The sequence below is a fragment of the Podarcis cretensis genome, assembly GCF_951804945.1.
Source record: "Podarcis cretensis genome assembly, chromosome: 10".
Classification (NCBI taxonomy): domain Eukaryota; kingdom Metazoa; phylum Chordata; class Lepidosauria; order Squamata; family Lacertidae; genus Podarcis; species Podarcis cretensis.
This window is the reverse complement of record NC_137179.1, coordinates 74,961,059-74,981,875: the sequence shown is the minus strand read 5'-3', so window position 1 is coordinate 74,981,875 and position 20,817 is coordinate 74,961,059. Positions and strand designations below refer to the sequence as shown.

General features: G+C 42.5%; 2 protein-coding genes across 5 annotated transcripts in view; one reads left to right on the top strand and one right to left on the bottom strand.

Annotated features, from left to right (window-relative positions):
• Window positions 1-6,737: 6,737 nt before the first annotated feature.
• Window positions 6,738-19,912, top strand: LOC307225607 (uncharacterized protein). Its single transcript, XM_079993555.1, is given in 5 exon segments — window positions 6,738-6,906; window positions 6,908-7,184; window positions 8,271-8,506; window positions 10,128-12,223; window positions 15,610-19,912. Coding segments are annotated over 5 exon segments (3,870 nt in total). The 5' UTR covers window positions 6,738-6,805; the 3' UTR covers window positions 16,770-19,912.
• Window positions 18,672-20,817, bottom strand: part of INTS13 (integrator complex subunit 13) — a gene marked incomplete at its 5' end in the record, with an annotated part of 29,069 nt that continues 26,923 nt past the window's right edge. For all 4 annotated transcript variants that reach the window (XM_079993650.1, XM_079993651.1, XM_079993652.1 and 1 more), the window contains one exon: window positions 18,672-19,854. In XM_079993650.1, coding sequence (XP_079849776.1) covers window positions 19,815-19,854 — 40 coding nt within the window. In that variant the 3' untranslated portion in view covers window positions 18,672-19,814. The remainder of the gene's footprint in view (window positions 19,855-20,817) is intronic.

Below are 20,817 nucleotides of genomic sequence, written 5' to 3'. Positions count from 1 at the left end.
AACCACTCACACTCAGCAACACTACAACCCACAAAGACTCACTCTGCACTCATATCCTTCCAAATGCTCTTGTCGGTAGTTGCTGGCTACCCAGTGTGGGTTACAGGGTTGTTTGTTCTCCTGGCTTCCCAAAACTGCGCTGCCACTTACTGAATCAGGAAGGCAGCAGCATGCTCACAGCAACTGCGGGGAACCCCAAAATGGCACCCACTGAGGGAAGAAAGGGTGTGTGAAGAGCTACATCACAAACAAGGGGGGGAATAAAGATCTACATTGGGAATAAGGGTGGGAGGAGACCAGCAGCAACACCTATTTGCCAGAAGCTCACTGTAGAGGTGGTATTTGGGGGGGGGGGGGCAAGGAGAAGGTACTTCTGGCTTCCAATGAGTTGCTGCCACTGCAGCAGTGGCAGTGGCAATGGCAGTAGCAGGTGATGCATTCCTTGGAGGCTGGATCTGCCACCCCTGTGGAATCTGCTGCCTGAGGTGGGTCAACCCTGGGTGCTCAGCATAGTGGTGGCGCAGTGGTGGAGCCAATCCAATGCACTGCGCCAACATAGTGCTGAGCTCCCTGCTGCCTTGCCCCTTCACCTCTTCTGATGCAGCAGTGACGCTGAGAGAGCAACACAGCCTCACAAAGACCGCACTGTCATTGACTGCTGGTCCCTGTGATTGAGAGGAGGTTGAAACTATTGGGTATATCTTACTATTTTGTAACCTTTATCAAGATCTCCGGAAAGAGGACATTAATCTCTGGCAACAGTACATTAAGTCTTATAATAAATAAAAACGAGTAGCCTTGATGTGACTTGCATTATTTACGCAGTTTGGTTACTTGGAAGCAGAGGGTAAGATATAAATGAACCAATGTCCTGTGTTGAGAGTGTTAAGACTAGGATGTGGTGGGCTGAGGTTCAAATCCCCACTACAAAGCTCACTGAATAACCTTGAAAAAGTCACTGTCTCTCAGTCTAACCTACCTCACAGGGTTATGAAACTTGTTTTGGTGGTGGAGGAGGAACCATGTATGTTTCCTGAACTCTTTGAAGTTACTGAGGGGAACTGTAAGCAATAGGAATGAGTGGATTTCCCTCATTCTGTGGGTTCATCCAGCTGTTCTGACTTGAAAGGTTTCAAATTTTGGAGCTGGTGTTTGGGTAGCTTGCCACAGCTTCCATCTGACTCTTTTCTCAGGCTATTGACATGTGTCAACAGTCCACAACTGAATACAAAATGCAATTACATGATAGATATTTTTGCACTTTGATTTAATCACTGTGAGTGTGAATTGACAATCCAAATTTTCATGTGGAGTGCAGTGACCAGGCAGTAGCCTGAACAAGGAAAGCCTGGGAATAGAACTTAAAAATGGAAAAATGGGGGGATTAGTAATATGCTGATGCATATTACTACATCTTATCTACATTTATGTAGATAAATAAGAATAAGGGGTAGTTTAGAACTCCAAAGTTTGGGATGCCCACATAAGCCTATAAGCCAGGGAGGTCCAACTTTTCATACCAAGTGGCCCACAAGAGTACAGTCCACACACTGTCTTGTTGCTCATGAAGGGAGAGTGAGGCAGGATCCTGCAGCCCTCCTTCCCATAGCTGAGAAAGCATGAGCCAGGCTTTGAGGAGCAGCAGGCAGGAGGAGTCATTGTGGCAGCTTCCCAAAGCCAGGCGTCTCACTTACCTGACTTTGGAAAGGCAACACAAGGGCTTCGGGGGGTGGGGTCAAATTTTGCCCTCGCATGACCCTCCCATGTGACAAGGCAGTGCGTGGGCCGTGGGAAGGCAGTGTGAGGGCTGCACACCAGGGGGGCATCAGATGTTGCCAAGGGCTGCCAAAAAACCCTCAAGGGCTGCATGCAACCCTCAGGCCATCAGTTGGCTCACCCTCCTATAAGCATCCCGAGAGCAACCGCACTCTGCCCTCTTGCAGTTTCCAGCACCTGTTGTTCAGAAACATGCTACTGTGGTTTGCTATTTGCAGAATTCAAAGCTAGTTTAATGAGCTCCTTTCATGGGGAGGAGAGACTCTTGCATTCTGGATATGCTTAATAACATACCCTCCAAATGTCCCAATTTTCCAGGGACAGTCCTGGTATTAGTAAAGCCATCCCAGCTTCTGATTTTATCCGAGAATGTCCCCATTTCCCCCACCAGTGCTGCCGCCACTGAGCTAGGGCAGGAGAGGAGCCGGAGCTTGTTCCGAGAGGGGACGAGGGAGCATCCCTCTGCCTCTCCATGGCCTCTCCATGGCCGCTGCTGCTGCTGCTGCTGCTGCTGTAGGCCTTCTCCTTTGGGCAGCTTGCAGTGGCTGCTGAAGAGCCAGTCAAGACACTTCTGCCGCAGAGGCCCATCCCTGTGTGATACGCTGGCTCTGAGGGGCAAGTAGAGGGCAGGGCCTCCCTGGGCAGGAAGAAAGGGGGAGCAGAGCAGAGTGCAAGGAGTTTTGGTTTTTTTAAAAAGAATGCTTTGTTCGTCCGCATCTAGTTTTGCCCCTTTCTACAATTTATTTATTGGTGTGTGTTTTTCTTTCATAAATCTACCAAAGAATAAAATAAAATAAAATAAAATAAAATAAAATAAAATAATTAAGAGGTTTTCTCAGGACAGTGGAGGGCATGTGTTGGTGGCACTCACCCTTCTTCTGATAGGGAATGATCTGAAGGGGGGTAGGGGGGAATGGGGGGTCAAGGAGGGTCAGTTGGGAAGGAATGAGAAATGTCCCCATTTTCTTCTGAGGGATGTTGGAGGATATGTAAAAAGACCTGGCAGAATGCAAACTGTGTGGGTGCTGCCTATTTTAGAATAAAGCTGTGGGGCGGGGAGAAGAGAATGCATCTTGAAAGATGTCAAAAGATAAATTCTTGCCTTTTCTCTGGAAAGTGTTGTGGGGAGAGTTGCAATATTGTTCTCATTATCTCAGAGGAAGAAGGGTAGCATTTGAAAGTCAAATAAATTGCATGGAGACAGATTCATTTAATTTTTTTTAAGTACCCATATTGCAGCTTAAGGCATTGACTCTCCTGTCAAATGCACAATAGCAAGGGATGGGGAAAGTTTTAAGTTATGAACACTTGATTGAGACTAGATTGTCAGCAACAGAAAGGCTACAGCCTCGGGGGCTGTTTAATCTTTTTCAGGAGAGAAGAGGAAAGCTGCTGGATGCTCCTGCCTGCCTTTCAGAGTTGTGGGGCCAGGAGGCCAGGTGAGGTGACTGCCTCAGGTGGCAGGGTCCACAGGGTCCGCAGATTCCGGTGCAGACCTTTCTTCCTCCTTGTTCCTGAGGTAGATCTTCCCTCAGCCATTTTTCCTTGTAAGGAGGAGCACTGCTGGGTGGTTTGTTTCAGGTGCCAAAATGTACTGGGCCAGTCCTGGACTGTGGGGAGACAGGGACTGAGTCTGAAATAATGACAATTACAGAATGAATAAAAATATTGAAGCACTGTGTCTCAGGCTGTGTACATACCGCACCTTTCATGTGGGTGGCGCTGTGGTCTAGATCAATGAGTCTCTTGGGCTTGCTGATTGTAAGGTCGGCAGTTCGAATCCACAGTGGGGTGAGCTCCCATTTTTCTGTCTCAGCTTCTGCCAACCTAGCAGTTTGAAAGCACACTGGTGCAAGTAGATAAATTAGGTACCTTTGCAGCAGGAAGGTAAACGGAGTTCTCATTATCATTTTAAATGCAAATTAGGCATGCTTACTATTAGCTGCCTCTCCTAAGACAATTTGAAGGGGAAGTGGAATGAAAGGAAGGAGTCTTGGTACAAAAGTCCTTCTTCTGCCCATAGGAGCCAACTCCTGGGGACCAAGGGGTCTCTGCCCCCTAAAATATTTGAGGGGACTGCCCCCCCCCCAAAGTTAAGCCATTCAAATAGTGTGTGCGCACCGGATCATGTGATCGATTATGCGGGGTGGGGCTTGCCTTATAGTCTCATTTTTGAAGAAGTGCCCTTTCCCACAGCTAGTCAGCCATTCTTTTTGACTGCTGGATCATGAGGTGAAGGAGAGGAAATTAGGAGGAGCTTGGGGGGGGGTGGAAAGAAAACCTTTGCTAAGTTTTACAGACATACATCATTTGTAGTTGGTCAGCTGCATGTGCATCTGTTCCTGTCTTGGGCCAGGCTGTGCTGCTTCTCTTGATCTGCCACCTTCTGTGTCCAGTGAGGTCACACAGCCCTGCCACTGCAGAAATATTTGGAGAAAACCTTCCACTAACCATTCTGCATTCATAAAAAGCTCAGTTCATCTGTGTCTGGCTGGGGGGATTTTATTACTGGCATTATCATCTACTCTTTGCTCTCAGCTGACAAACGCATGTTGCAATGGTGTGCCCATAAAAATACTCCGGTAGATGGATTCCCCTGCTCCTCTGTAGCCTGCCAAAAGCATATGACACTTCTCAGGCATTACACCTCCTGTCAGATAATTGCATCTCACTCTGAAGGAAGCCCAATCAAAATCGCCTTAGCCTTAATCGGTTTTATTGATCATTAAACCCCAGAGTCACCAGGTCTGCTGGATTTTAACAAGCGCCTCACAAGAGAGCACTTTCAATCAAAGCTAAATGACGACTTTCGGAAGAGGTTCAAAAGATTCTTGTTTTGTAGCTTTTGCTTCATTAAGCCTGTCAGCCTTCCGTATAGATGAGTTTTGTCAAGATATTAGAGTCCCACAGGGGCTCCAGTACAGCATTTGTCAGGCACCTGGTGCAGATTGTTGTAAAAATGTGGCTTAGGTCTAGAGCTGGACTGGAGTAGATTTTCAAGGCACTTTGGTTCCTGCAACAAAATATGTGCTTTCTACAGTGTAGGTATTTATCAGATCAGTAGGCAAGTTGTGAAAATTTGACCCAACCATAGGTGCCAACCTGCACCCCAGATTGCAGGAGGGAGGCGCAGTGTTGTGCATTGTGTGATGTTGTGATGTCACACATGTATGACCCTGGGCTCCATGCTTGGCCTCCCAAGGTGTGTGTGATGCTTCCCACCAGCACCACCAGCACCCTCTGCCTACGGACATGACCCAGACTGCTGCCACCGCCTGCCTGCCTGCCTGCCTGCCTGCCTCCCACCACCTTCCCTTCGCAACTAGGCCAAGGCTCCCACCTCCGCCGCAAGGCCTCCATTGAAGCCTGCTGCAGCCCAGCTTCCAGAAGGATGTCTGCAGATGTAGCGGACCTCAATGGAGGCCTTGCAGAGGAGGTGGAGGCCTTTGTGGGTGGTGGGTGGGCAGTGGGGGTCCTCTGGCCACTGCCACAGGCTGGGGGGCTGCTTCCTCTCTGTGGAGCCACCATGCTCCTGGCTTGTGCGATCAAACCCGAACACGAAACTGAACCCAAACAGTAACTGTAATCGTTACCCTAACCCTAACCTTGTTGCTTCATTTCACAGGTTTTTAATGGGCTTTTGTCTTTCTTTTGGTATTGCATCATCTTTATTAGTTTTTTTGCTTTCTGATGAATAGCTTTTTTTGTCAGTTCATAATAATCAGTTTGCATTTGTTTGGTTTCTGGTAGTTCTGCTTCTTTGTGATTCATTTTTGCATTTCTGGGTTTTTTTGGCTTGGTTTAGGAGGATTATCAAATCTCATAAAATTTAAGAAATACCACAAGAAACACAAAAACCAATAAATATTCCCAAATGTAGCAACACCAGAAGAAACATGGAAAAACAAGCCAGATCAAGGGAAAAGAAACAATTCACCAAAAACCCCAGAACCAATAATAGTAAAAGAAGCAAAACAACAAAATGCAAGAAATAAGCAAAACCGCCCTAAATTAAGCAAATCAGCAGAAACCAAAAGAAGCAGCAAAGCCACAAGAAACTGGAAACAAATATAAAAAGACAACCATAAACCCAACAAGCAGGCAACTTATGGGAGTCCAAAATCACTACAAACCCCAAAATTAACCAACACTTAGCATATTCGTTTTCACTGGTTCTTGGGTTTCTGGTGAATGTGCCTCATTTGGGGTTTGTCTTCTGCTGGTTTCAGTTTTTTTCCATTGGTTTGCCTTGTTTTTTGCACCTTTGCTTTATTGCTTCTTTTGAGAAGTTTTATTGTTTTTGTATTCTGGTGGTAATACTCATTAGACATTTCTGGTAGTTTTGTTTCATTTTGGGTGGTTTTCCTTTTTTCTTGGGATTATCAAATCTCATAAAAATGAATCACGCTGGTATGCTTTAGAACTGCTAGGCTGGCAGGAGCTGGGACAAAGCAACGGGAGCCCAAGAGGCTTAGTGGTTTAAACCAGAGTGCCACCCGCATCCCTAAATAAAGAGGAACTGTGGCGGCGGCAAGGTAAACGGCATTTCCGTTCGCTCTGGCACTCATCAGTGTTGCATGTGCCAGAAGCAGTTTACTCATGCTGGTCATATGACCCGGAAAAGCTGTCTGCAGACAAACACCGGCTCTCTCGGCCTGAAAGCGGAGATGAGTGCCGCACTCCAGTCAAATTTGACTGGACTTAACCATCCAGGAGTCCTTTACCTTTACTTAACATAAAGGGCTGGTTTATTTTACTTGCTCAGGCTGAGTTTATGTCTAGTCTGAATCACATACAAAAAATCATTGACAGTGAGCAGCTAAACTAAACTGACTTGAGGATTTTTGTTTGTTTGTTTTGTTTTTAAGCTGCTAGTTGAAGACCCCCCTCAGGGAGCCCTAGTATAGCATTTCATCTCCTAGATACCAAACTGGCCTTCTTCGTCATTACAAGAGAGGTGGAATGGGGAAACACCATCATAATCTCTTAAGGATGATTCTCAAGTAAAGAAAGCTTATGTAAGTCTTGTATGGGTTTCAAATGTTCCTGCCTTGTTAACTTTAACAATGCTTTGTTCTTCTACAGTTCTGACCTTTGTGATGAGACAACCACATCCACCTTCCTTGATTATTCCTTCCTATCTAAGAATGGCTGCTTCAGACATTTGTCTTTCCTCAGGTGCCACTTTGCTGCTGCAGAGGCAAATTCCGATGGCTCTCTCCTTGCTCCTCACCCTGGTCTGTCTCACCACAATCAGGCCGGCTGCTGCTGCCAAGGAACTGCTGCATAGGACATGTGAAGAAATACAGGCCTTGCAAGGAGTTCAAGATGCAAGAGCAGTTGCGGGGAGAGTTTTTTCTTATCCCATATCACCATTTGCTTTCCAAGGGAAAATAACTCACTACAAGGTAATGTAGCATTGCTGGCAATAATTCTTTCTGGTACCTGTCACAGTATTTAAATGGTTTTGTTCAGTTGTAAAATATGCTGCAGGAAAACAGCAGGGCATGGATGCCCTTTAAAGAGGGAAACGGGGTTATTTCTCCCTGTATGCATATACCACAGAAACACCTATATTTTTGGTCAGTGGTTGTTTGACTTGTGTCAATAACACCAATGTAGTTTTTTATGAGGTATAAATACAAAATTATAACAACTGCTTCTAAAATATGCAGCTTTTTAGCAATTACCAGCATGATTCTTATCTCACGAATGCATACTTGGAAATAAAGCCCACAGTGTTCCCTGAGGCTCGCTTCCTTATAAGTATCTTAATTATATCTAAGAGTGTTCCTTTACATCTTGCTGAGAGACTTGCACTCCCCTGTGTAAAATCTGAAATGGCAGCCCTGCAACACAGGTTGCTTCAGGCGAGTTGTCTAAACAACCACATCTTAAGGTAGAACTAGATGTGGTAACTCTGACTTCTGATGAGGAAGCACCTGACGTCTGCTGGTGCGCTTTTTAAACAAAACTGGTAGAGTTTGAAAACTGTAAAATGGTGGGGGAAGCATTTGAAATCAACTCATATTCTTCCCTTTATGACTATTTGATGGTCTGCTCACAATACATCTAGTTTGGCTGTGAAAAATCTAACTTCTAGTTGTTCAGAGTATTATGGGAACTTGGCAATCTTCCTTTGTTCTAGAAATTGCTTGTTATTGACCAGAATGACTGGTAGATGTTTCCTGAATGGGAGCTAATGAATAGGAAATAGCTGGCTGTGAAAGACCAGTATTAGTTGTCCTGCTGTGGTGTGAAAATCAGGATTTGCCCATCACCATCTGCTTGTTCGGACAGTCATCTGCAGGTCCATACACCAGGCAAATTAAGAGAGTACCAAATATATATATTTTACATCTTATGAATCTGAAACAAGCAGCCCTGTTGCATCTAATATGATGATTGTGGAAACAATATATTTTTTATTATTCATTATTTTGATTATACTACATTCCATCTCCTGTGCCCATATCTTTTTTATAATTAAACAGGTTACTCTGGCTAGTGGTACAGCTTTACCAATGTGGTTGGAATATAACCCTAACACAAATGCTCTTCAAGGACTGCCAATGGTGGAGGAAAGTGGAGAATACCATCTAACTATAGCTGCATATGGAGAGTCTTGTGGCTGGAAAACACCAACAGCTAGTGCAAACTTTGCAATTCATGTTCACAACGGTGCTCTTGTCCATGAAAAGGAAGTGGTCACAGACCCACAGCATAACAGGTAAGTTGCAGTGATTTCCAAAAAGGAATGTATTTGATTAAATTGATCATTATTTCATTTATTCTGAACTATGTGCAAATATATATATATGTGTGTGTGTATAACATATTCAGAACAAAGTTGGAAAAAGACACAGGTTGGATTCAAGGTTCCATCAGCAAAACAAGGCCCTCTTAGGTCTCATCTCCTCCTTCTCCCTGCAGCCCCCTATATCTGCCATCTGCTCTGGAGGGTTGGGGGATCCTCTGAAAGAGTGAGAAGCAGCACAGATGACTGCAGAAAACCAGGGGGGAAATAAATCACCTCCCTTCACTTCTGTTCAGAGAACCTCTGCTAGATCCAAGCCCTTTCCTCAAACAGAAAGACACATTTCGTATAGTTATTAAATAACATTAGAGATAAAATAAGTGCCCTTGGCATCCCTTGAAATAACTGCCAGGGGATTAAAAGCACTCTGCCAGCTGACTAGGAGTGCCTTTTCCAGCTTGGGTTGTTTGTGGACCAGGATAACTTGACCACAGTAGTCCAGGCACTGGTAACTTCAGGTTTAGATTACTGCAATGCAGTAATTACTGCCATGGGGCTTCTCTTGCAATTGGTTCAGAAACTGCAGTTAGTGCAGAGTGCTGCAACACGACGGCTGCAGGAATAAGACAAGAGCATATTTACACCTCTGCACAAAGGTCTACACTGGCTGCTGACCTGTTCCCGGCCCAAGTTCAGGGTTTTTCTATTGGTGCCTAAAGCCCTTAACAACTTGGGAACAGTTTGCTCAAATGAGTCCCTTGCCCTTTATGTACCTACTCAACCACTTTGATCTACAGAGCTTGCATTATTACAAGTGCTGTATAATAATCATTCCACAGTTGTAAGGAGTCAGTTTTTCAGTATGACAGCACCTATGCCTAATAACTACCTGCCTATTAACATTAGGCAGGGACCCTCACTATATTAATTTAGACACCCACTAAAGGTAAAGGTAAAGGTACCCCTGCCCGTACGGGCCAGTCTTGCCAGACTCTGGGGTTGAGCGCCCATCTCGCTTAAGAGGCCGGGGGCCAGCGCTGTCCGAAGACACTTCCGGGTCACGTGGCCAGCGTGACAAAGCTGCATCTGGCGAGCCAGCGCAGCACACGGAAATGCCGTTTACCTCCCCGCTAGTAAGCGGTCCCTATTTATCTACTTGCATCCGGGGGTGCTTTCGAACTGCTAGGTTGGCAGGCGCTGGGACCGAGCAACGGGAGCACACCCCGTCGCGGGGATTCGAACCGCCGATCTCACGATCGGCAAGTCCTAGGCGCTGAGGTTTTACCCACAGCGCCCCCCGTGTCCCAAACACCCACTACAAACAATCTACAATGGTAGATTATCTATCTGAATAGGCTTGTTGAAATAAAGTTTGTAGACACCCACTACAAACTTTATTTCAGCAAGCCTATTCAGATAGATAATCTACCATTTGATTTTACATTTCGCTGACTTGATCTGCATATTTTGCTTTATGTATACTGTACTGTTCAGAGATTTATTATTATGCTGTTTATATGTTTTTTTCTAAATAAGTAAGATAACCCTTTTTAATGCCAAATTATTTTAATAGCACATTTTTTGGGGCTTTCAGTATCTGTTCTGCAGCACTGTGTGAAAGGGGAATGTCGGTCACCTTTGCTGAGATTATAATTCATACAGAAAATTATTTAGAAATTCAAAAGCGACTAGATCTAGTTTGCACCATGGCAGACTATCTCCATTTGCATCCCTCTTCATTGACACTTGCTTCATTTGAAAGCCCATTTAATAAACACTATTGGAATCTAACCATATTAGCTGAAGACATTCAATACCTCAACACTATGAAAAACCATTGTGTTGGAATCCACTGGCCAGTTGGGTTTGGAGTGTTCACTATGCTTTATGAATTAGTACAAATTCTACAACACAATGTGGTGTCAAACCATCTCTCACAGCTGCTGGGGTATGAAATTGCTGGCTGGAGAATACTTAAAAAAGAAGGCAATGGAAAAAATCATTTAGGAAAGCGGCAGAGGAGGCAATTAATGGCCACCCCTGGACTCGTACTGAAACCAACCAAAATAGAGTCTTTAACAATTTTGTCAACTACTATGGCATACACACAGTCTGTTATAATACCTAGTGAAAGTTCATCACTTTTGTATGAAGCTGTAAAAGAAGTTATCCCCACTTACATGGATGCCTTCGGGTCCATGGACATTCAAATGTTACTGAATGGTCAGATTAAAACCCAAGTATCTGGCTTTTTCCAGTCACTTTCTTCTGAACTTTCACCTTCTCTGGTATCACCATCAACAGAATTTGAGGGTAAAGTGGCTTCCAGAACACCAACAATATTGGAGGAACTACAGTCTCAAGTGCCACAACAAAATGTGTATTCTGTGCCTAAAAAATCCAAGCCAAAGCACAATTCCACACTGTATTTTTTAGATTTTTCTGTGCCAATGAGCAAAACCCAGATCTCAATACCTGCTCACAACTTGGAAACTTCAGTTTCACCAGACGTAACTGCTTCTAGAACAGAATCGCTAGCATACTCAGAGGAATTAACAAGAAGTCTCGATTATACAGGCCCATATGCACAGCTAACAGCATCTGGATTACTATCTAAAGACACCATATATGTTGCAAATCTTCCTCTACCATCCATATCAACACTGATGAATTTAAGAGCATCATCTAGAGTCCTATTTTCCAATGTTGTAGTTTCTTTGCTCTCATCAGATGGTAGCTACGAGATTCAAGACCTACTCAGCAACTACAAACATGCCTCAGAGTCATTTATATCTTTACCACAAGCTACAACGCTGATTGATGTGCCCAGCAGGAATGTAGGCTTCAGTTTGATTGGTATTACATCACTAGGCATAAGTGGTGCTTCCGTCCACAAATTTATGCTGCCGGTCAACACAAGTCTGTCTCAGTTCCATTACAGTGACAATGCTTCAGCTTTGGCAATGCATAGCAGCCAGCAATTCAGGATGTCTCCATTTGTCCATTCACTAGAATTTGGATTTCTATCAAGAACAAGCAACACTCCAGCAATGGCTTCCTCTTTAACATTATCAACACCAGCAGAATTCCCTGTATCATTTGGACATAGTAATATGATACCAATGGGGGAAAATTTGTCTGAAAGGACACAGGTTAGCCAACAGGTAATTAAAATATACACACTTGCATCAGAGTCTTTTATGACTGTTCCAGAGACAGACAAATTTTTAATTTCAAAAACCAAACTATTAGCTCCTACCACATCCCAGATGGACACTCTCCTGTGGGAAACACAACATTTAATTTATGATGCATCATCCAGTGCTTCAGTTTCAAGCAGCAGACTCCGTGAAGGTGACCCATCTTATAAAATGAGTCCATCCTCAGAGTGTGATTCTCATGATGCTTTGCTGCCTACCTGGTCTACAGAATTTGCTGGCACCCCCAAATTATCTTTTTCTACAGATGAAATTGGCTCTTATGACTGCAATGCTGTTAGAACTTACAAGCCATGCTTTGATGCTTTACAACTAGACACAAGTGATCTAAGCTTGGATAGCTCATTTGGAACCAAAATTAACTTCCAAATTACCAGGGACTTAACTTTAGAACTGTTGGAAAACTCAGCTATTACTTCCAATAAAGATATGTCCAAACAAACTGGATTCTATGTCACTACTTGTTACCAAGGTAAGCTATTAATATTGGTGCGTCAAATTTTGATCCATTGTGAGTAACTCACACCAGGTTTCATTAGTTACTACATTGTTACTACTGCTACAACCTCAATTTATGTATATACCTCCTTTTGACCAAAAGCCCCCCCCCCATGACTAGCATAATAAAAGAACAAAATGTACAGTATAGTTTAATAAGTAAGCAAAATAATATGACAGCCAAATCACCATATAGAAGGGCGGTAAGAAGAAAGTTTTCCCAAGCTAAAGGGTTAAAAGGTACTTAGCTAAAAGGTACATTCTAGACTTAAAAATCTAGACAATGAGAAATATTCAGAAGTGTGCCCTAGTTCAAAGAATTAAGGGGCACTCACAACAACTCCCATTCTAACTAATTTTCAGGGGTTTGGCCCAAATAACCTTAGTAATTAACAGTTGTCCAATAACATTTTAAACAAACAAAAATAAAATTAGGAATACTAGCAATATTAACAGTTGCCACAAAAGGAAGAAACCCACACCCCACCCCATGCTTTTTAGGTGAGTAAAGTCTCCCAAGAGCTTAGGATAAATAGGGTGCAACTCTTGCCTTTGGGCCAACACAAGGTGAGGCCTCTCTCTCACACAGCGGCTGATTAGTCTCCATATGTGGTACAAATGGGACCATTCCTCCTCTGCTGCTGCACCTCAGGCCTTTCAGGCGAAATAGCTGTCAAGATGACACATAACACATAGGTTTACACACAGAGATGTTTGGAGGTTTCATGACTCACAACTGTTTTTGACACTGAAGCTATTTTTTACCAGTTTAATGTGATTTTTAATTATGTTTAAATTGTTTTCATGGTTTTATTAAGTGTGTGCTTAATACCCTGGCATTCAGACAAGATGAGGAGCAGTAAATACACATCCATTCTCATGTCACCTCAGATGTTAACAAGTCACTCCCCATCTGTTGTATACTTTAAAATTATTTTACCCATTTCATGGCTGATTTGAACTTGTGGCAGCATTACTGTAATAAAACCAATTACCTTGAATAAGCAAAAGCTTTCTTCTCTCAGTTCAAGTGAAATGCTTAGTTATGTTTTTTCACATTTCTGTCAACTGTCTGTAGTCAGTTTACAATTCAGTCATACACTGAACTAACAGGACAGCAATTTTTCCATATATTCCACATGTATTCCCTCCCCCAGCCCCCCACCTTCTCCATAATTTGAATTTTTTGGTAGGGGCTAGAACAATGATAATTGTACAAAGGTGTAAAGGGTGCAAATGTGTGTTGAGCAGTGAGAAGCGGTTTGGAAACAAAAGGAAGCATGGAAGATTGTCACAACTCCTATAATTGTTATATGTTTTATGAGTCTTTGGGCTTTAGTGGCCCTTAAACACCGAACAATCATCCAGCCCCTCCCTCAAGCACAGCACCCAGGTGTCTGTCCCGTGATAGGTGTAGGGATCCTAGTGAGAAGACTTCCTTCAAGGGAGAGTAAGGCTGCATACACACCTGTGTTTTAAAACACATGGCTCCCCCCCCCCAAAGAATCCTGGGAACTGTAGTTTACCCCTCACAGAGCTACAATTCCCAGAATCCTTAAGGAATTAGCTCCCAGGTTTCTTTGAGAGGACGTCATATACTTCGAACATCACCTACTTTGCCTCTGTCTTCACTCAAAAGGAAAGCGATGCCCAACCTGGTGATAACAGAATAAATGAGGAGGGAGCTGTGGCCCCTAGCTACTTTAAATGAATTCACATCTCCAGGGCTGCATCCAAGAGTACTAAAGGAGTTATGGATGTAACCTCAGTGCCTTTGTCTATGATCTTTGAGAAATCTTGGAGAACAGGTGAGGTCCCTACAGATTGGAGACAGGCAAATGTTGTCACCATCTTCGAAAATGTAACTACCGACTGGTGAACTTGACCAGAAAAGGTCCTAGAATAGATAATTCAACAGTCGGTCTGTAAGCATTTAGAAAAGGATGCTGTGATTACTAAGACCCAGCATGGGTTTCTCAAAAATAAGTCATGCCAGACCAATCTGATTTCTTTTTTGGATGGAATTACAAACTTGGTGGATATGGAGAATGCCGTGATTTCAGTAAGGCTTTTGGCAATGTCCCCCACAATATTCTCATGAGGAAGCTGGTAAAATGTGGGTTGAAGTATTAGGTGGATTTGTAGCTGGTTGACTGACCAAACACAGTAAGTATTCATTAATGGTTCCTCGTCATCCTGGGAAAAAGTTACAAGGGGGTGCCACAGGGATCTGTCCTGGGCCCATTGTTCAACATATTTACTTGGATGAAGGAATTGAGGTGATGCTAATCAAACTTGCAGATGACACAAAACTGGGAAGGGTAGCTAATGCCACAAAAGACAGAATCAAAATTCAAAATGACCTTTAACAGATTGGAGAATTGGGCACAAGTTAACAGTAGGGACAAATGTAAGGTTCTGCACTTGGGCAGGAAGAACCAGATGAACAAATATAGGGTGGGGGGGGGGACACCTGGCTTACTAGCAGTACATGTAAAAAGGACCTAGGGACCTTGGTGGACCACAAACTTAACATGAGTCAACAGTGTGATGCAGCAGCAAAAAAAAGTGAATGCTATTCTAGGCTGCATCAACATCAGGGGAAGTCATAGTACCACTCTATTCTGCCTTGGTCAGACCACACCTGGAATATTGTGTCCAGTTCTGAGTATCCCAGTTTAAGAAGGATGTTGAGAAGCTGGAACGTGTGCAGAGGGGGGCAACTAGTATAATCAAGGGTCCAGAAGCCAAGCATTATGAGGAGCTGGGTGTGTTTAGCCTGGAAAAGAGGAGACTGAGGGAAGATAAGATAGCCACCTTCAAATATCTAAAGGACTGTCACATGGAAGAAGCTTGTTTTCTCCTGCTCTGGAGCGTAGGACTTGAACCAATGGCTTCAAGTTACAAGAAAGGAGATTCTAACTAAAAATCAGGAAGAACTTCCTGACAATAAGAGCTGTTGAACAGTAGAACGGTCTCCCTCGGGAGGTGGTGGACTCTCCTTCCTCGAAGGTTTTAAAGCAGAGGTTGGATGGCCATCTGTCATGGATGCTTTAGCTGAGATTCCTGCACTGCAGGGGGTTGGACTAGATGACCCTTGAGTCCCTTCCAACTCTAAGATTCTATAATTCTATGGTGTGTATGCAGCAGAATTGAACTGGCCAGAATTACACCTGGGATGATCTACCTGAAGCAAGAGGCCAGCTGTCTTAGTGGGGGTGAGACACTAGGGCCTATCTCAGAAAAATTCTGTGAGATAAATTGACATAAACATTTTACAAATTCCTCTTGTCATTTTTTGTCAGACTTCTAAAAACTTGGTTTTTATATTTCCTCTCTGTTACCTTCACTCCTATGTAGGTCCAATAAACACCTCCCCAAGAGTTGTTAATGCCATTAAGTGGATAACAGCAACAATTGGACACAATTTTTCCTTTTCAGTACCTCCAGACACATTTTATGACCAGGAAGATGGAGATACAACCCACCTGACCCTTGGAATAAACCCAGCCGATGGTTCACCAACAGGTTCGGAAAGCTGGTTGCAGTTTAATTCAGATTATCAAACCATGTATGGTTACCCACTTGATCACGATTTTCAGTATTCACCTCAGGAATTTTTACTCTTTGCCACCGATTCAGGAGGGCTAAGGACATCCGATACCCTCACAATTGTACTACTCAGGCCAACCACTATCCCATGTCATACTTATACCATAAGAACAAAAAATAGTTACCACTCCTTTCTGAGAGACAGGGATAGAGTCAACTTGTTTTTTGAGAAGCTTTCCAAGTATTTGATTTCTGGCTGTCCTGGCAATATGACACTACTTGATCTCAAACCTGGGTCCACTGTGATCACCTGGTACAACAGCTGTTTCTGCACAAGGGCCAGCGGATGTGCAAGGGATGAAATCCAGGCTGTGCTGAGGAAACTAAGAGTACCTGGTGGAAATATAAATCCACATTTTGTTGAGGCAATGTTGCCAGCCTACAAAATTGATCGAATTGAAGAAGTTGGTTTTGGGGGAATCTGCTCACCAATCACAAAACCAGTGAATGAATCCCTGATATCAAACAGCACCTTGGCTACATTTGACAACCACTGCTGGATAAGAAACATTTTTACTTCCTTGTTAATAAGTGTATGCATTACAATTATAGTGATTCTGATAGTTGCCTTCCACTGCTGCAGACATCCCAAGAAAATAACTGGATTACAATCTACAACATCTCATGGAAGACCCTTCTTCAGCTACATTGATTTGGAAATGGATATGCTGAAATCCCGGAAGTCACCAATGCTTGAACAAGAGAGCCCACCATCAGCTCAGTTATGGTTGCCTGTTCCAACACCTTCCCCTCAGCATATCTACAGAACAAACAGAAATCTTGTTGCCTCAGGTCTACCTCCACCACCAAAATACAGACTACCACCATTTTATGGAATGCAAGAATCTAGTCAGACTCACCAGGATACCAGCCCCAGAAGGTATTATCCCAAAGCTAGCCTATACTGAGAATGCTATTCTGGGAGGGGCGGATTTTTTTCATTCTTATATAGAATTATATAGGAATTATTAATGATGATACATTAACAAAGAAGCTAAAGAAATGCCAAGTACAACAGATTTAGATACAAAATCCTACTACATAAGGCAATGTGTTTATTGTAAACACAAATATCTGCCATGTACAGAAAGCCTAGAAAAAACACAAGCTGCTTTTTCACAGGCAAGGACACCAATAACAATGAGAAACACCACCACTTCCACCTGTTTTATCTCTTATATACTCCCTGGGACAATAAAACAGTATTCCCAGTGGTACTGTAGATATGTTAATGATTATGTTATTTTCTTAAAATTTCTGTAGATAGTTAGTGGCAGAACACTTAAATGTTATGAATCAAAGCCAGGAAATCCTTTTTTAAAGTGTCAGTTTTTTATGATGGGAATAGTGTGGCAGCTGCTGTTCCATGGCTTCATCCATCCCATGTCAATCTAGTAAACTTAAGAATATAAAATTGTCACACGGGAAGAACTATGCCAATATTGCCTCCTCTCATTCAGCATGAGCATAATGGACTTTTCCACACAATTGCTTTCTTCTGATGTAATTTTTACATGTGATTGAGGGATCAGGAAGAAATAAACCATGTCACTTAAGACCCAGTCCTTTAAATAGCATGATGCATGCTGTAGGCATTAACTGTTTTCTCTTGCCTAGATGGTGTCAAAGAAATACTGGGAGACCAGAGTTCAAATCCCCAGTTGGGCATTAAGCTCACTGGGTGGTCTTGGGCGAGTCATAAAACTCTTTGCCTAGCCTACCTCACAGGGTTGTTGCAAGGATAATATTGAGGTGGCGAGAACCATGCATGCCACCTTGAGCTGAAGGAATACAAATGCAATAAATAAAAAGAAATTAACTTCTTACTAGCTTCATGTGCAGCAACTTGATCTATAGACATTAGCAGACGTTTACTCTCTCAAAGCCATTAAAGATTTAGATTACTGCTGAGATGGCCCTTCAGCTGTTGTGGAACAACTCACTGTGCTGGCTGGGGGCTGCTGGGAGCCATGACTCCAACAACTAGAAGGCCACAGCTTACTCACCAATGCAATCCTAATGTCTGCTTTCAGAAGCACAGGAGCAGGCCAGACTTGTGCTTGGGGTAAGCTAGCCATCCTTAGTCTTTTCTTGTGCTATGACTGCCACAGGTTCCCTGAAACCAATGTTATCAGTTTTGAAAGTATTAATTTAAAGGTGTTATAAGTAAGGAACATTGTTGTACTTCACAAGTTTTTAAAATAATTTCCAGATTGCTTAAGACTTGAAGGGTAATCTAAGGTAAGAACTGAAAAGGGCAATGCCTTCCATTTAATCATTCTTATACCATCCCAGTAAAGCAGGCATGCCTAAAATGCTAAATGATTAATATAGGATTGCTTAGCCTAATTAGGAATATTTCTGAGTGCCTTCACTGAACTCCATTATGCCATCTTGGAACCAAACATCCCCTTTACTCCCAACACACAAGCAGGTAAAAAGTTGACAAACAGCAAATACACCTTAACAATTAAATCAAAGCCACACCCACACAATTTGGGACCAGAAATCATTTCCCATCTAAGAAGTTTGTTTTTATATATCTGAACCATGGCCTATTTCTGAATAATAGATTACAATTTAATTTAACATGCTGAAATGGCTGCTAATCAAAGAATCAAATTTGATGCCAAATTCAGAAGGGGGATTAGTGTCTGAGCTCAAAATCCAGGAAGGAGCCAGAGTGTTGATTTTTGGCTCGACCAAGTGCTTTTAACAACCAGCAAAAAGTAGCTGAAAAACCAGGGAGCGGTTTTAATTTAGGAATAAACATCACCAACAAAAATTTGGCTTATTAGACATATAACATATTTTTTCTGAAAAACCAAGTTTATTCTTAAACAATTGTTCTCATGCTTCCCTCTCCCATCACCCCACAATTCAAAAGCTGTGCTGGCCAATACGGAGTTGCAATCAAGAATACTATCTTTGTATACAAAGCACAAAATAATGCTATCTTTATAGCTTTAACAGTGTTGCAGGGCTACTTCCCCTTCTATAACTGTTTTGATCTCAGGTATTAGTTGTGATAGTTGGCAGGGTGTCTATTCTTCCCCTTTGCAACAGGGTTTTACTTAATGTATCAGCCTTCATATCCACTATGCAGTAAGAGAACTAATGGAGAAAGCCCAGTGTGAACTGGACTGTACAAACACCCTGTAGCCATGTTGTCAATGAAACCAGCTGCAGCCTGTCTTTCTGTATAGCCCAGTTTAGACTTAGGTTTCTTGTGCCTTTCAATACACAAAAGATTATTTGCAGCCCATCTATATCAATACATGTTTAAATAGCATATACTAACCCAAACAACTGATCACGGACAACCATACTTAAATCTCTATTTCTTATTATCTAGGACTGGTATAAGCAGTTCAGCATTTTAGATAGCATTTTATTTACGGAATGTGCTATATAATCTTTTTAGCCTCAAAACAATTGTGTGTGGCAGGTCTCTGTTACCCTCAACTGCCCCTTCTTTAATGGAATTAAGAGCTAGCTCATTGTTGCTCTATAACATACCCAGACAGTTTATCACTGTTCTGCCATTAAAACCAAGACATTGTGTCCAACAACAAATATCTTTATGCAGCACTCTCCTAAAGTACAATCTCCTAAAAAGTTTTAATGTATCTAAAAGCACACCTGAAAACACAACCCAGGTAAAAAAAAATACCGTGTTTCTCCAGAGGGAATCAAAAACATTTTAAAATTCATTTTTTTATAAAGACCTTACTATTAGTTGGAAATGAAGTCTTGCTTTATTTGATCCTAGAGTAAAAAGGGATTTGGGACAAATGATTTACACATTTAATATAATATTGAGATTTTCTATTTTTATAGAAAAGTGCTAAAAATAGGAAAAAACCAATCAAAGCAACTGAAGTTTGAATCAATTTGAATCAAGAATAAAATGTTTATGCAACATAACAAAATATAATTCTTAGATTCCATTTTCACTGCCGGCTGGCTTTCCCATTTTCTGTTGTTTCCATTCTGAAACAAAGCAAATAAACAAACAAATAAATTTTGCCTTAAGAGCATTCTAGTAATTATTTTTTTAAAAAAATGGCATTCCCCCACCCCAGATTTTTCTATTTACAACAAAATTGATTAGTATGTTTCAAAAATATTTATGCTTCTAGACTAAACCTGACCCAACTGCATGCATAACTAATTGCCAAAATAACACGTCTCTTAACCTTTCATCATTATTTTGAGACTGCAGAAGAACAAGATAAACTGAGGAAAACAAGTTTGCTTACTCCAATTTTGTTTTGCTTACTAAAACCCTATTTCTGATTGTCAGTTTGCATTTCTTGGTGCAGAAAGTTTTGATCTGATGTGTAGAGATCTTTCCTATTCTAATTAATTCAAGAGGGTTCTGGAAGCTTCTCTATGTGAAAGAAGCAAGCAGGAAGTTCATGATGTTTGGATTATACCTTCAGAGAAGCTGAGAACAGCTGGTTTAAACTGGTTCTCTTTTCTCTTCTGTCAAGGTCATGTTTATAAAAATAGGCCAGAAGGAGTCTGGGTTTCACTTTCTCTTTCTATCTCTTTTCCTTCTGGTGCAGTGTTCTGTACATAGTATGTTTAGTGTTAAGGTTTATTAGAAGTCTTATTAGAAGTTATTGTAAGCTTAAGCTTAAGTGGAGGACACGGGTGGCGCTGTGAGTAAAACCTCAGTGCCTAGGACTTGCTGATCGTATGGTCAGCGGTTCGAATCCCCGTGGCGGGGTGAGCTCCCGTCGTTCGGTCCCAGCTCCTGCCCACCTAGCAGTTCGAAAGCACCCCTAAGTGCAAGTAGATAAATAGGTGCCGCTTTATAGCGGGAAGGTAAACAGCGTTTCCGTGTGCTGCGCTGGTGCTGGCTCGCCAGATGCAGCTTCGTCACGCTGGCCACGTGACCCGGAAGTGTCTCCGGACAGCGCTGGCCCCCAGCCTCTTGAGCGAGATGAG